Source organism: Macaca mulatta, chromosome 14 (genome assembly GCF_049350105.2).
Source record: "Macaca mulatta isolate MMU2019108-1 chromosome 14, T2T-MMU8v2.0, whole genome shotgun sequence".
In the NCBI taxonomy this organism is placed as follows: Eukaryota; Metazoa; Chordata; class Mammalia; order Primates; family Cercopithecidae; genus Macaca; species Macaca mulatta.
The window spans coordinates 802,341-817,883 of record NC_133419.1 but is presented as its reverse complement, the minus strand read 5'-3'; the positions used below and the strand labels follow the sequence as shown (position 1 = coordinate 817,883).

Genomic DNA, 15,543 nt, shown 5'->3' with positions numbered 1-15,543 from the left:
CAGCCTCTGGTGGGGGATACCTGCTCAGGGGACCCTTGGGCCAACAGAGGGGCAGCCCCCTAAGCTCCTGCATAAGATGTATAGTCAAGGCCAGGCACAGTGGCTCATGCCTGTAATCCCAGCACTTCGGGAGGCCGAGGCAGGGGAATCACGAGGTCAGGAGTTCAAGACCAGCCTGGCCAACATGGTGAAACCCAGTCTCTACTAAAAATACAAAAAATTAGCTGGGCGTGGTGGTGAGCACCTATAGTCCCAGCTATTCGGGAGGCTGAGGCAGGAGAATGGCGTGAACTGGGGAGGCGGAGCTTGCAGTGAGCCGAGATCGTGCCACTGCACTCCAGCCTGGGTGACAGAGCGAGACTCCATCTCAAATAAATAAATAAATAAATAAATAAATAAATAAATAAAATTAAAATAAAAAATTAGAAGGGCATGGTGGTGCATGCCTGTAGTCCCAACTACCTGGGAGGTTGAGGCAGGATAATTGCTTAAACCAGGCAGGCAGAGGTTGCAGTGAGCCAAGATTGCACCACTGCACTCCAGTCTGGGTGACAGAGCGAGAGTCTGTCTCAAAAAAAAAAAAAAAAAAAAAAATTGGCTGGGTAAGGTGGTGCATGCCCGTAGTCCCAGCTACCCAGGAGGTTGAGGCAGGAGAATCACTTGAACCCAGGAGATGGAGGTTGTAGTGAGCCAGCCTGGGCGACAGAGCGAGGCTCTCTCAAAAACAAACTAACAGCCAGGCAATTCAGCCTGGTGACAGAGCTAGACTCCGTCTCAAAAAAAAGGCCAGGCACGGTGACTCACGCCTGTAATCCCAATGCTTTGGGAGGCCAAGGCAGACAGATCACGAGGTCAGGAGATCGAGACCATCCTGGCTAACACAGTGAAATCCCGTCTCTACTAAAAATACAAAAAATTAGCCAGGCGCGGTGATAGCCAGGTGCCTGTAGTCCCAGCTACTCGGGAGGCTGAGGCAGAAGAATGGTGTGAACCCGGGAGGCGGAGGTTGCGGTGAGCCGAGATCACGCCACTGCACTCCAGCCTGCGTGACAGAGCAAGACTCCATCTCAAAAAAAAAAAAAAAAGAACAAAACAACAACAAACAAACAGCTCCCTGACCATCACCTGATGGTCGACTGACTTTCCTGGTTGAAAGCGGGGAGCGGGGGAGCCCTCTCCCGCCCCGTTCATGTCTGACTGGCTACCTACTGTAACAGGAAGGCGACGTGGAAATCCTGGGAGCCCCTTCCTAACCCAAGGGGTAGACCAGTGGAGCGGCTGATAACTAGTGACACCCTCAGAGGGTCTGATGGGATGGGCCAGGATGTACAGCCTAAGTGCTGGGGTTTTTAAGAGCATGCAAGGCAGTTCTGAGGTGTGACCCATTTTGCCAGCCTGACTATCCCGCACTGGACTTCCACACCATCAGACGCCAACCATACCATGTGGATGCGCAGCACACACCCGTTCTGCTCCCCTGCCCAGCCAGCCTGGCAGCAAAGTGGGGCTGCAGGACTGTCACGAACCTCTGTGGCCTCACTCACTGGTGATGCCAAGGGAAGCCACTGTCCTGGCCATCTCTCCCGCAGCAGCAAATCGCATCAGCCCAGGACCATGCCTTGACCTCTCAAAGTGCTGGGATTACGGGTGTGAGCTACTGCGCCTGGCCCAGCTCTGGGAATTCTAACGTTAAAAGGAAGATTGAAAGAATATAAACTAAGAAAAATCCCACAGCTGGCCAGGCGTGGTGGCTGGCACCTGTGATCCCAGCACTTTGGGAGGCCAAGGCAGGTGGATCACTTGAGGTCAGGAGTTTGAGACCAGCCTGGCCAACATAGTGAAACCCTATGTCTACTAAAAATATGAAAATTAGCCGGGCATGGTGGTGGGCACCTGTAATACCAGCTTCTGGTAGGCTGAGGCACCAGAATTGCTTGAATCCTGGAGGTGGAGGTTGCAGTGAGCCAAAATCACACCACCACACTCCAGCCTGAGTGACATGAGACTCTCAAAAAAAAAAGAAGGGAAAAACCCACAGCCTCTGGCACTCCAAATATACAGAGAGCATCAGCACTGCTGATTGCTTCAGCCTGGCAGGGATGGCAGGACACCTTTATTACCTCCCTGCAGAGCTGAGCTCTCTGCTGGTTTAATTCCCAGGGACTCGGTTGTCACATGGCTACCCAATGAGCAGGAAGCAGCACGTACCCTGTGTGCTCTGCAGACCTGCACACGCGCTGCGACGGCAGAGACTGCGAGTCCACCACTGCCGCTGAGTCTCCCCTCCTTCTACAGTAGCTGCTTTCCTGACTTGGTGGGCATGTGGCCACCCAGAATCAAGACTACATTTCCCAGCCTCCTTTGCAGCTAGGCATTGCCTGGTGACAACAGAATATGCAGAGAGATTGGATCTGGGCCTGCCCTGCAGCGTCCCATACCCTGGGCGGCTGGAACCACAGACATTTGTCTTCCCATAGTCCTGGAGGCTGGAAGTCCAAATCCAGATGTCCACCAGGCCTGCTCTTCCTGAGGCCTCTCTCCCTGGCTTTACGGATGCCATCTTCTCCCTGGGTCTGCACAGGGTGCTCCTCTGTGTCCTCATCTCCTCTTTTTTTTCTGAGATGGAGTTTTGCTCTTGTCCCCCAGGCTGGAGGACAATGGCGTGATCTCAGCTCACTGTAACCTCCGCCTCCGGGGTTCAAGTGATTCTCCAGCCTCAGCCTCCTGAGTAGCTGGGATTACAGGCACCTGCCACCACATCCAGTTAATTTTTTTTTTTTTTAATTTTTAGTAGAGCTGTGGTTTCTTCTTTTTGAGATGGGGTCTCGCTGTGTCGCCCAGGCTGGAGTGCAGCAGCGCAATCTCGGCTCACAGCAAGCTCCGCCTCCCAGGTTCATGCCATTCTCCTGCCTCGACCTCCCAAGTGGCTGGGACTACAGGTGCCTGCCACCACACCCGGCTGATTTTCTGTATTTTTTAGTAGAGATGGCGTTTCACACCATGTTAGCCAGGATGGTCTCGATCTCCTGACCTTGTGATCTGCCCGTCTTGGCCTCCCCAAAGTGCTGGGATTACAGGCGTGAGCCACTGTGTCTGACCTAGAGCTGTGGTTTCACTGTGTTGTCCACGCTGGTCTGGAACTCCTGGCTTCAAGTGATCTGCCTGCCTCGGCCTCCCAAAGTGCTGGGATTACAGGTGCGAGCCACTGCGTAAGGCCATAATCTCCTCTTCTAAAAAGGACACCAGTCCTATTGGATTAGGGCCCACCCTAGTGACCTCATCTGAACTAATTACATCTGCCACAATCCTCCAAATTAGGTCACATCCTGAGGCACTGGGGCTAGGACCTAACATATGTGGGTTTTTTTTTTTTTTGAGACAGAGTCCATGCTCTGTCGCCTCCAAGGCTGGAGTACAGAAGCGCAATCTCACTGCAAGCTCCGCCTCCCGGGTTTACGCCATTCTCCTGCCCCAGCCTCCTGAGTAGCTGGGACTACAGGCGCCCGCCACCACACCCGGCTAATTTTTTGTATTTTTAGTAGAAACAGGGTTTCACCGTGTTAGCCAGGATGGTCTCGATCTCCTGACCTGGTCATCTGCCTTCCTCGGCCTCCCAAAGTGCTGGGATTACAGGTGTGAGCCACCACACCCGGCTAACATATGTGTTTTTAGGAAACAAAATTCACCCCGTAACAGAGGTGACGTGTGCCCGTCTGGGGCAGGATGTTGAATTCCTGCCTTTCCCCCGCCCCCTCAGAACAGTTTGATGGCTAGCACTCTGTCTGGAACAGCGTGGCTGGGGGCTCTGCTACACCCAGACAAACCTAGATCCTAAGGAACACCTAATGATTACCAGGCCTCAGTGTGTAAGGTGCACCCCAAGGACAACGTGGGGGGTGTCATGAAGCCTCTGGGGCTCCAGGGCATGTCAGGATGTCCCCCATTCTGTCCTGTGTCTCCTCATCAGTACCGCCAAGTCCACTCCCACAGGCACCATCAGTCATCAGTAAATGCCCCCCACCTCTCCAAATGCCCAGAGCCACACAGGAGCCATACAGCAGGTGACACCAGCTGGGGGAGGGGTGGGGAGGTGCCATGAAAATCCTGTTGTTCCTCCACCTACAGATGCTGCTACTCCAGGCCTCCTGTTAGCCCCAGAGCAGGAGTCTACAGCCTCCGGGCTCCCTCAGACCCCCGTGGAGCAATGCCCCCCGGCTCTACAGGCCAGACCAGCCCTGCTCACCGTCAGTTTCCCAGCACCCGAGGGGCTCCCTGACCAGGCGGTTTTGCAGCAAGCACTTCCCTCCGGGCCAGCACCCACCCACCCGGCCTCCAGCCCAGGCTTCTCTGTAGGCCCAGTCAGGTGAGCTGATGGAATATTCATCAATTTTAAGGTTGGTCTGAGAAAAAGAGAGTTAGAAAATAAGGCTGGCACAGTGGCGGACACCTGTAATCTCAGCACTTTGGGAGGCCGAGGTGGGCGGATCACCTAAGGTCAGGAGTTCAAGAATCAGCCCAGCCAACATGGTAATACCCTATCTCTACTAAAAATACAAACATTAGCCGGGCGTGTTGGCAGGTGCCTGTAATCCCAGCTACTTGGGAGGCTGAGGCAAGAGAATTGCTTGAACTCAGGAGGTGGAGGTTGCAGTGAGCCAAGATGGCACCACTGCATTCCAGCCTGGGCAACAGAGCAAGACTCCAAAAAAAAGATTAAAAAAAAGAAAAGAAAGCATACTGACTAAAATTATCACTGCAGGCTTTCCACACAGCCATATGAGCTTCCTAAGACTCTCTGAAAAATGACCACAAATCAGAGGCTGCAACTCAACAGAAACACATTCTGGCCTCGTCATTCAAAACGCAGAAGCAGGTGTCAGTGGGGTTGGTTCCTTCTGGAGGCCCCGCCTCAACATTCACCCCTTGCATCTGGCTCAATGCTGCCTCTCCCTTCTGTTCCTTTTTTTTTTTTTTTTTTTTTTTAAGACGGAGTCTCACTCTGTTGCCCAGGCTGGAGTGCAGTGACGAGACCTTGGCTCACTGCAACCTCTGCCTCCCGAGTTCAAGCGATTCTCCTGACTCAGCCTCCCGAGTAGCTGGGACTACAGGTGTGTGCCACCACACCCAGCTAATTTTTGTATTTTTAGTAGAGATGGGGTTTTGCCATGTTAGCCAGGCTGGTCTTGAACTCCTGACCTCAAGTAATCCACCCGCCTTGGCCTCCCAAAGTGCTGGGATTACAGGCGTGAGCCACTGTGCCCAACCTTCCTTCTCTTCCTATAAGGACCCCTGTCAATGGATTTAGGGCCCACCCTATATCCAGAATGATCTCATCCCAAGACCCTCACCCTGGTTACCTCTGCAGAGATCCTATTTCTATTTGTTGTTGTTGCTGTTGTTGTTGTTGTTTGAGACAAGAGTCTCACTCTGTCTCCCAGGCTGGAGTGCAGTGTTGCAATCTCAGCCCACTGCAGCCTCCACCTCCCAAGTTCAAGGGATTCTCCTGCCTCAGCCTCTAGAGTAGCTGGGACTACAGGTGCATGCCACCATGCCCGGCTAATTTTTGTATTTTTAGGAGAGATGGGGTCTCACCATGTTGGCCAGGCTTGGTCTTGAACACCTGACCTCAGGTGATCCACCTGCCTCAGCCTCCCAAAGTGCTGGGATTACAGGTGTGAGCCGCTGCGCCCAGCTGAGATCCTATTTCTAGATACGGTTGCACGGTTGCATTCATGGGTATGGGGGTGAGGACTTAGAGAAGCTTTCGGGGGCCGCCATTCAACCCACCACATGTGGAGAAATGCTACCTCTTGACCTCATCAAGGCCAGGCAGCCGGCCCCTCCCCTTTGCTTTCAGAGTTTTTCTTTTTTTTTTCTTTTTTTTTTTTTTTTGAGACAGGGTCTGGCTCTGTCACCTGGGCAGGAGTGCAGTGGCGTGATCACAGCTCCCTGCAGCCTTCACTTCCCTGGGCTCAGATGACCCTCCCACACAGCCTCCCGAGGAGCTGGGACTATAGATATGCACCACCAGGACCAACTAATCTATAAATGTTTTTGTAGAGGCGAGGTTTCACCACGTTGTCCAGGCTGGTCTCAAACTCCTGAGGCTCAAGCAATCTGCCCTTCCCAGCCTCCCAAAATGTGAGCTGCCACACCCGGCCAGCTTGCGGTACTTTAAGTTGGCCATGTGATAGAGAGAAGCATGAAACCCACGATGATGCCATGATGCACAGCCCTTTGCAAAAGGCAAATACACACAGCTAGGGCCATGTACCACCACATATGCCCACCTCGGGGCTCAGCATCAGCCTGGCAGCCAACCAGACACCTACATGCAACTGTCACTGGCCAGGGCTGGCCAGGCCAACAGGGGCCCACATGTGGGACACAGACAGAGATCTGCTGTGCTGGCTCTGGCATTGGATCCAGAAGCTTCCGCTGGGCGTGAGTATGCCACTTCTCCCTCCTGCTGGCCCTGGATTTGCTTATCCCAGCACCCAGAGAGGATGTCTCCGTCCACAGGTGGGGAGGGCTCGGCAGCAGGGAGTGCTGGTGTGTGTCCTTCTCTTCCTGGGCTTCCGGTCTCTAAACTGGAATGTTTCAAGGCCTAGGAGTGACAGGACGTGGTCAGCAATAGTGGCCCAGGTCCTGCCCTCTGGGTGACCCAGGCCAAGGTCTCCTAGTTAGAACAGGACAGAGTCACGAGGCTGCCACTGTCGAGAAGGGCCCTGCCTGTGCTGACTCTGCAAATGAGGAGTCGCCCAGAGCTGCCTGCGACCCCACCCAGGAGCACTGGCCAGCTCGGGGAAGACAAAAACCCAGCCCCAAAGATCTCACAGCCACTAGGCACCTCCAACAACCAGGTGCGAGTAATTTTTTTTTTTTTTTTTTTTTGAGACAGGGTCCTGTCTGTCGCCCAGGCTGGAGTGCAGCAGTGCAATCACGGCTCACTGCAGCCTTGATCTCCTGGGCTCAAGTGATCAGCCTCCCAGAGCACTGGGATTACAGGCATGAACCACCACTCCCAGCCTTCCAGTGCTTTTGAGGATGTCTCTGAGAGGCATCCTCAGGCTGGGGACCCAGGAACATGCCAGGTAAAGCATGGGGTCTCCCAAAGCAGGAGCCAGGGATCCAGTCAGCAACAAAAACACTCATCTCTACAGGCCTCCTCACCCCACCGGGCTGCCCCTGCTCTCCTCTGTCCCCCCATGCCCACTGCAGACAGGCCGTGGGCAAGCAGGAGGGCTTCAGGGCAAGTCAGACCCGGGCCTACAGGGCAGAGCCTGGACCTCCGCCAGAGCACCCCACACCCACCCCTGGTAGGGAGGGCTAGGAATCGGGGGCTGAGGGCTGGTTTAGTGCCTGGGCAAGGTGGTTATGCTTGGATTTACATTACATTTCAACAGCGAGGATTTGATTTATTAAAATTTAATTTCAATACATTGAAGTTATAAATTCAAAATCCAATTTATTAACCTGTTAAGTTCAATTTTACAAACCCCTATTAATCCCTTTGTAAGCCTAGAAGACTTTATAGTCATTTTTTTTTTTTTTTTGGAGACAGAGTCTTGCTCTGTCACCCAGGCTGGAGTGCAACAGCGCAATCTCAGCTCGCTGCAACCTCTACCTCCCAGGTTCAAGCAATTCTCCTACCTCAGCCTCTCGAGTAGCTGGGATTACAGGTGCACACCACCATGCCCGATTAATTTTTTTGTATTTTTAGTAGAGAGGGGGGTTTCACTATGTTGCCCAGACTGGTCTCGAACTCCTGAGCTCAGGTAATCCGAGATCAAGTGATCCGCCTGCCTTGGCCTCCCAAAGTGCTGGCAATACAGGCATGTGCCACTGTGCCCAGCCTTTTTTTTTTTTTTTTTAAACATTCTTACTCTGTTGCCCAGGCTGGAGTGCAGTGGCTCAACCTTGGCTCATTGCATTCTCTACCTCCCCGGTTCAAGCGATTCTCACACCTCAGCCTCCCAAGTAGCTATGACTATAGGTGCCTATCACCAAGCCCAGCTAATTTTTTGTATTTTAGTAGAGATGTTGCCCAGGCTGGTCTCGAACTCCTGAGCTCAGGCAATCCGCCCACCTCGGCCTCCCAAAGTGCTGGGATTACAGGTGTGAGCAACCCCGCCCGGCCTGTGGCCACTTTAAAGGGGCTTCTGCATAATATTTGGTCCCATCTACAAACTCAATTAAGCAATTTTCAACATTTCAAACAATTTATAAATGAAGTCTCTTTTCACTCCGTTTTGTATGCTTTAGGGTTTTTGCATGCTTTAGGTTGTCTGAGTTGACAACAGCATCTTGGGCGCTTCAGTAACTCATGCATTGGCGTAGTGAGGTGGCTTATGTCTATAATTCCAGCATTTGGGGAGGCCGAGGCAGGAGGATTGCTTAAGCCTAGGAGATGGAGGCTGCAGTGAACCATGATCCACTGCACTCCAGCCTGAGTGACAGAGTGAAACCCTGTTTCATTGTAATACTTTTTTTTGGAGTAGGGGGGGATTTTCCTGCCTTGGCCTCCCAAAGCATTGGGATTACAGGGGTCAGCCACTACACCCAGCTAAAAACTCATACAAGTTAACAGATTCAAAATGTAAACGTGGTGAACTGCAAGTTATCTTAGATGTTCCAAAAACATAAAATACGAAATGTTGGTTCAAGTTTCACTTAATACAGGAATGCTAACACTTTGGTTCTGAGTCTCTTAAACCTTGGTATGTCTCATTAAACATCTTCCTGAGGCTAAAAGATGGGTGCCCACCTAAAGAAGTCAGTTTTCAATCCAGGTACACAGGGCCCATTGGCACAAACTATGCAGTTTGGGAGGCGGACCACTTTGTGCTGGCAACTGACAAGACTCCCCCAGGAACCCGACCCGGTGGGAGCTCTGCAGAGGGGCCTAGCTGGGGGCTTCCTATCCTCCCATCTGCTCTTGGGGTCTGTAGTTCTGGCCCAGAGTGAACCCTAAGTAGATTCTGCAATTCTTTTTTTTTTTTTTTTTTTTTTTTTTTTTGAGGCTGAGTCTTACTTTATCACCCAAGCTGGAGTGCAGAGTGATCTCTGCTCCCTGCAACCTCTGCCTCCCAGGTTCAAGTAATTCTCCTGCCTCAGCCTCCCCAGTAGCTGGGATTACAGGCATGCGCCACCATGCCTGACTAATTTTTGTATTTTTAGTAGAGACAGGGTTTCACCATGTTGGCCAGGCTGGTCTCGAACTCCTGACCTGAAGTGATCCACCCGCCTTGGCCTCCCAAAGTGCTGGGATTATTATTATTTTTTTTTTTTTGAGACGGAGTCTCGCTCTGTCGCCCAGACTGGAGTGCAGTGGCGCGATCTCCACTCACTGCAAGCTCCGCCTTCCCGGGTTCCCGCCATTCTCCTGCCTCAGCCTCCCGAGTAGCTGGGACTACAGGCGCCCGCCACCGCGCCCGGCTAATTTTTGTATTTTTAGTAGAGACGGGGTTTCACCGTGTTAGTCAGGATGGTCTCGATCTCCTGACCTCGTGATCCGCCCGTCTCGGCCTCCCAAAGTGCTGGGATTACAGGCGTGAGCCACCGCGCCCGGCCAGTGCTGGGATTAAAGGCGGTGGCTCCCGATCGATTCTGCAATTCTTTAGCGCCAAAGACCTCTGACCTCAATGGCTAAGCGCCTTTCCTAAGAGAAGTTGCATGGCCTCCTTAGCATTGCGAGGACTGCGCATATGTCCCTGAAGACACCTGCCATAGCTTACTGGGACCCTTTCCAGAGCTCTGCCGACTTTAGGTCTTCACCCCCAAAGCTCAGGTGTCAGGCCACCATCCAAGCCGTTTGCTGAGAGCGAGTGCTGAGCTGGGTGAAAGCCCACAGCTGGTGGGGGACGTGCCTCGCACTGCATGCAGCCCCCAGCCCCTTCTAGGAAAGGCGAGGGCGTCAGCTGGCAGAAAATACCGGGAAGGGAAAGAAGGAAACGTGACTAGAAAGAACAAAGCTTAGTTTAAGGAGAAAGCTCCCAAGCCGCAGAAATGGGGAAGCAGCCGTGTAGGGTGTCTCGGAGCCCACGCGCGCCCCGGGAACGGCAGAGCGGGGCAGGGTGGGGCCCGGCCGTGCGGTTTTCTGCAGGAAACTGCGCTGGGAACGGCTAGGGCTGGGTGTGGCGGTCGGACAGCCTGTGCCGAGTAGAATGCGCGGTTACCGAAAGTGCTGGCCACGCGCGCGTTCATCCAAGCACGAGCGGCTGAGTCGGGAACTCGGTTTGCCTCCCGGGGCTCCGGCTTGTGCAATGTGCAAGGCGGGGCTGCGGACCGAGAGAGCGCGCGTTTCGGGCCGTCCCCGCTGGAGACTGCGTCTCGGGCGCCATCGGCCTGGGGATGGAGATGGCCCACCCAGGAGGCGGCTGGGGGGACTCCGGGTCCCGGGAGGAGTGTGCCGGGGCGGAGCCCACCGCGGGGTTCTCCCAGCACCGCCCAGCAGGGCAGAGGCCCTGGAGCCCGAGGCCCCGTGCGGCCCCACGCCGTGGGCACCAGGACTGCCCAGGAGCCGTGGCGCTGGGAACCTAGTGCCCCCTGGGCGGGGAACCTGGGAGCCGGCTACAGCGCGAGCACTAGAGGGGCTCAAAGTGAACGCGCCTGGCCCGGGCTCCGGCCCCGCCCCGGCCCGCCCCCACTCCTGGCCCAGCCCCTCTCCGTCCCAGCATGCCGTGCGCGGCGGCGGCGCGCGGGCGCCTGGGGCGGGACTTCCGGCGCGCTGGAGCGTCTTCCGGCTGTGAGTGTGTGGCCGTCAGGCCTCCCTGACATGCAGGTGAGCCCCGCGGCGGCCGGGACCTGCTCTTCCTCCTTGCACGGCCTCAGTTTCCCTTTCGCGAAGTGGGCGCGCCGGGCAGCGAGGTTCGGCCCCGGGCGGGACGGGCGTGGGGTCGCGAGCGACGCCGCGCGGGCGCGTGAGAGCGAGTGTGTGAGGGGGCGTGTGAGAGGGTGTGAGGGCGAGGGTGAACGAAGGTGAGAGAAGGTTGCTGTGAGTGCGAGGGTGAGCGAGGGCGGGGGTGGAGGGCGAGTGTGGACGGGGGCGCGTGTCGGGGGAACCGCGAGTGGGAGGTGGAGCGCGTGCGCTAGGGCGAGCGAGCCTGAGAGCGAGGCGCGCTGGTGGAAGGGGCCTGAGTGCGCAGACGGGATGTGGCCGGCGGGTGAGGAGTGTGTGAGCGCGCGGCTCGTGTGGCAAAGTGGTGGCCATTGGGTCCCCAGGACCCCCAGGGGGAGCAGCGGCAGGAGGGCTCCAGGCGGGCTGCCCTCCCAGTGAGGGGTACGCGGTCCCCGTGAAAGGCGGGCGCGTCAGACCGGATCCCACCCTTGGTTTAGCCCCAAACCTTGAAGCTTCCATTGCTGACTGTCCGAACTGGAGGGTGACCCTCCCGCCCGTCCGCCTCGACTTCCTGTGCTATCTCTGAGCCTCCTAGCTACTTGGGACCACAGGTGTGCCCCAGCGCACCCAGCTAAGAATTTTTTTTTTTTTTAAGGCAAAGTCTCACCCTGTCGCCCAGGCTGGAGTGCAGTGGTGCGATCTCAGCTCACTGCAACCTCCGCTTCTGGGTTTAAGGGATTCTTCTGCCTCAGCCTCCCGAGTAGCTGGGAGTACAGGTGCACACCACTGCACCCAGCTAATTTTTTAAATCTTTTTTAGTGATTGGGTTTCACCATGTTGGCCAGGCTGGTCTTGAACTCCTGATGCGGTGATCCGTCCAGCAGAAAAATATTTTTTGTAGAGACCAGGTCTTGCTTTGTTGCCAAAACCAGTCAAGAACTCTTGGCCTCCCAAAGTGCTAGGGTCACAGGCCGGAGCCACCATGCACCAGTTCTTCAAAACACAATAGAATAGGAGTTGTCAGTGTGTCCATCACAGAATGGAGTTAGCTCTGATTGGCTGCTGTCGCTTTACGCATGTGCACACATGACATACACGTGTGCTGGGCTGTGATGTAAAGGGCATTTCTTTTTTTTTTTTTTTTTTTTTTGAGACGGAGTCTCGCTCTGTCACCCGGGCTGGAGTGCAGTGGCCGGATCTCAGCTCACTGCAAGCTCCGCCTCCCGGGTTTACGCCAATCTCCTGCCTCAGCCAAAGGGCATTTCTTACTGCTGGTCTCCATGAAAAGCATTGGAAAGCCACTGCTGTGACTCCCATCCTTTCCATCAACACCACCGAGGAGGTCCTGGACCTACGGACTGGGAGTGCAGGAAAGTGGGAGCAGTAGCGCTCCACCTTAGCTTGTTACAGAATGATTTCTGGGACCGCTTTGGGTGACCAGGGTCGGGGCCTGTGCCTCTCCATAACACCCCACATTCCCTTTGTGTGCGGGGCCGTTCTGCCCAAGGGAAGGTCATTGGCATTTGGGGAAGAAACACGTTTTGATGCAGGAACAAAGTGTGTGCGAGCCTGGGAGTCTGTGTTACATGAAGAGCATGATGGAGAGTGTCCTCACAGGCCTCAGAGCAGAGCGGCCGGTGAGCAGTGGGGAGCCCGGGAGGTACCAAAGCCCAGACAAGGACCTGGTTGCAGTGTGAGCATCCCTCACACATCACACACACCATCTCCCTGGGGCAGTTGTCTGGAAAGTTCCATGGCAAGTCAGAGAAGCAGCCCAGCATTTGTGAGCAGCCTGTATCCGAGCACTTCATCGCTGAGCTGGCAAGCTGAGTGTGAGTGGACAGGGGCAGTACCGGCCCTGGCCTGGTGCTCAGTCAGGTTCTCCTAGTGCCCCCTCTGCTGGACACATGCTGACAGGACTCTTCCTCTTCCATCCTTTCCTCTTCCTTCCCTGAAGTGTGAAATCATAGGTTGGGGGGCAGGGAGGTCATAGGCAGAGGGGCCTCTAGGTGGGTGGACAGTGGCCCTGTTTCAGATCTACAGGACGGCAGGTAGGGGCAGAGACCCAGCCCCATAGTGGTTGGTCATTTCGTACCTGAGTGTGCCCTCAAATTACTCCTGAGCCAGTCCCCTGGAGAACCACCCATTTGGTTTTTCCTTCCTTTCCTTCGTCCCTGACCCAGATTTCCACCCAGAAGACAGAGAAGGAGCCAGTGGTCATGGAATGGGCTGGGGTCAAAGACTGGGTGCTTGGGAACTGAGGCAGCCGCCGTTTCAGCCTGGCCAGGCAAGTGATTCTGGGCCGTCTTCCCTGTGCCAGGGCCAGAACCCTCTCCTCCTTCCCTGGGGCTGTTGCTGACTCACACCAAGCCTCAGCTGCAGCAGAAAGATAGTGGGGCTAGGGGCAGGTGACAGCAGGCTGCTGCCCTTGGTTGTGATTCTGGGATGTCACCGAGGAGAGGGGCTGGAGAGGTTGGGCGTTGGGGCACAGGGTGGTGATCTGTGCCTGGGCCTTCTTATTCCCTCTGCACAGCCCTGGGAACTGCCGTGGCTGTTCAAGCACTCACTGCTTTGCCTGTGGCTCCATGTACCAGGTGCTGCTGTGCTTGCCCTGTGAGTTCCCTTCCTAACTCCCTATAAGCGTACAGGTCAGGCTGTCTTGTGGCTCCCTGCCTCCTAGGTGGGGGAGCTTCACTGGTTGACCTTGCTCTAGGACCGTGTTCTTCCCACGCAGGTGTGTTGTGGGTGTATTGGGTACCAAAGCATGCAAAATCCCTGCCCGGGGGCAGCCACAGTCCCCTCAGTCTGCACCAGGAGCACCAGTCTCACCCAGGGAAGAGACAGGGCAAAGTGGGACAGTGTCTGCCTCTGCAGAAGGAAGCGGGTCAAGGGGACGGTTTCAGAGGGAGTGAAAACGGGTTCCTGGCCAGGAAGTCTTTTGGGTAGGAGGGTAGGCACTATGGTAGGCCTGGCTCTGGCAGCATCTTCTGACAGGTGCACCTGCCTGGCTGGGCTTCCCGGAGCCTCTTGGGCCTGAGCTCCCATATCCTCAGGAGCCTGTGACCCGAGGGGAAGGCCATGTGCCCACTTGCTGGGTAATGGGTTGGGCTGAGCTCCCCACCTTTCAGGTCTCTGTCTCTGCCCAGGCTGTGTGGGCCCCTCAGCTGGTCTAGAGGGGTCTGTGCTGCCAGAGCTGTGAAACTAGCCAAGAACTTCTTCCCAGCAGTGTCCCGAAGCTTCATGAAGGACTAACAGCCTGGCTGGGCTATGGTAGTTGTTCAGCTCCCCCTGCTGCTGCCCCCAACCCCAGTGAAAGATGGAAAGTAGAATCACTTTTTTTTTTTCAAGACGGCGCTATCTTGGCTCACTGCAAGCTCCGCCTCCCAGATTCACACCATTCTCCTGCCTCAGCCTCTCGAGTAGCTGAGACTACAGGCGCCCGCCACCATGCCCGACTAATTTTTTGTATTTTTAGTAGAGATGGAGTTTCACCATGTTAGCCAGGATCGTCTCGATCTCTTGACCTTGTGATCTGCCTGTCTCGGCCTCCCAGAGTGCTGGGATTACAAGTGTGAGCCACAGCGCCCAGCCAGAAAGTAGAATCACATTTGTTGGTAGTCCGTAGAACCTAAAAGTAAACAGTATAATAAAAGTTTAGTGCAGGAAGACCAGAAGATACAGATAAAGCAGAAGAGGAGAAACAGAATGACCAGTAATTCCAGATAGCCTACTCGTTTATTTTTTGTTTTGTTCCTTTTTTTTTTGAGATGGAGTTTTTGCTTCTGTTGCCCAGACTCGAGTGCCGTTGCGCGATCTCGGCTCACCGCAACCTCTGCCTCCTGGGTTCAATTTTTTTTTTTTCTTTTTTCTTTTTTTTGAGACAGAGCCTCGCTCTGTCGCCCAGGCTGGAGTGCAGTGGCCGGATCTCAGCTCACTGCAAGCTCCGCCTCCTGGGTTCACGCCATTCTCCTGCCTCAGCCTCCCGAGTAGCTGGGACTACAGGCGCCCGCCATCTCGCCCGGCTAGTTTTTTGTATTTTTTAGTGGAGACGGGGTTTCACCATGTTAGCCTATGTTGGGATGGTCTCGATCTCCTGACCTCGTGATCCGCCCATCTCGGCCTCCCAAAGTGCTGGGATTACAGGCTTGAGCCACCGCGCCCGGCCGCCTCCTGGGTTCAAGTGATTATCCTGTCTCAGCCTCCTGAGTAGCTGGGATTACAGGCATGCACCACCACACCCAGCTAATTTTGTATTTTTAGTAGAGACGGGGTTTCTCCATGTTGGTCAGGCTGGTCTCGAACTCCCGACCTCAGGGGATCCACTCGCCTTCGCCTCCCAAAGTGGAGCATGAGCCCCCGCTCCTGGGCTACTTTTTTGTTTTGTTTCTTAAGCTTCCACCTTAAGGGCACATCATTTGATTTTTAGCACCCCTCCCTACATGCTTTCTCTGTGGGACTGCACTGTGTAAGTGCTGCTTTGTAGCGTCTTCATTGACTGGCACATCACGAGCATGGCCATGCCTGTCTGTGTTCCAGCATCTGGGAGAGCCACGTCCATGAACATCCTCATGTTTTCTACATACGTGGAAAATCCCCCATGGCTGGGGATGGTGGCTCATTTTGGGAGGCAGGCGGATCACTGGAGGCCAGGAGCTTGAGACCAGCCTGGCCAACAAGGCGAAACCCCATCTCTACTAAAAATA

At 54.9% G+C, this 15,543-nt stretch overlaps 1 protein-coding gene across 13 annotated transcripts in view; it reads left to right on the top strand.

Annotated features, from left to right (window-relative positions):
- Positions 1-10,726: 10,726 nt before the first annotated feature.
- Positions 10,727-15,543, top strand: part of CHID1 (chitinase domain containing 1) — a 42,511-nt gene continuing 37,694 nt past the window's right edge. For 3 of the 13 annotated variants that reach the window (XR_013403191.1, XM_015113187.3, XM_077960501.1), the window contains exon 1: positions 10,727-10,783. Coding sequence is in view for 2 of the 13 variants with exons in the window: in XM_015113189.3 (XP_014968675.2) it covers positions 10,778-10,869 (92 nt within the window). In the remaining 11 variants the exon portion in view is untranslated. 13 annotated transcript variants of the gene reach the window in all.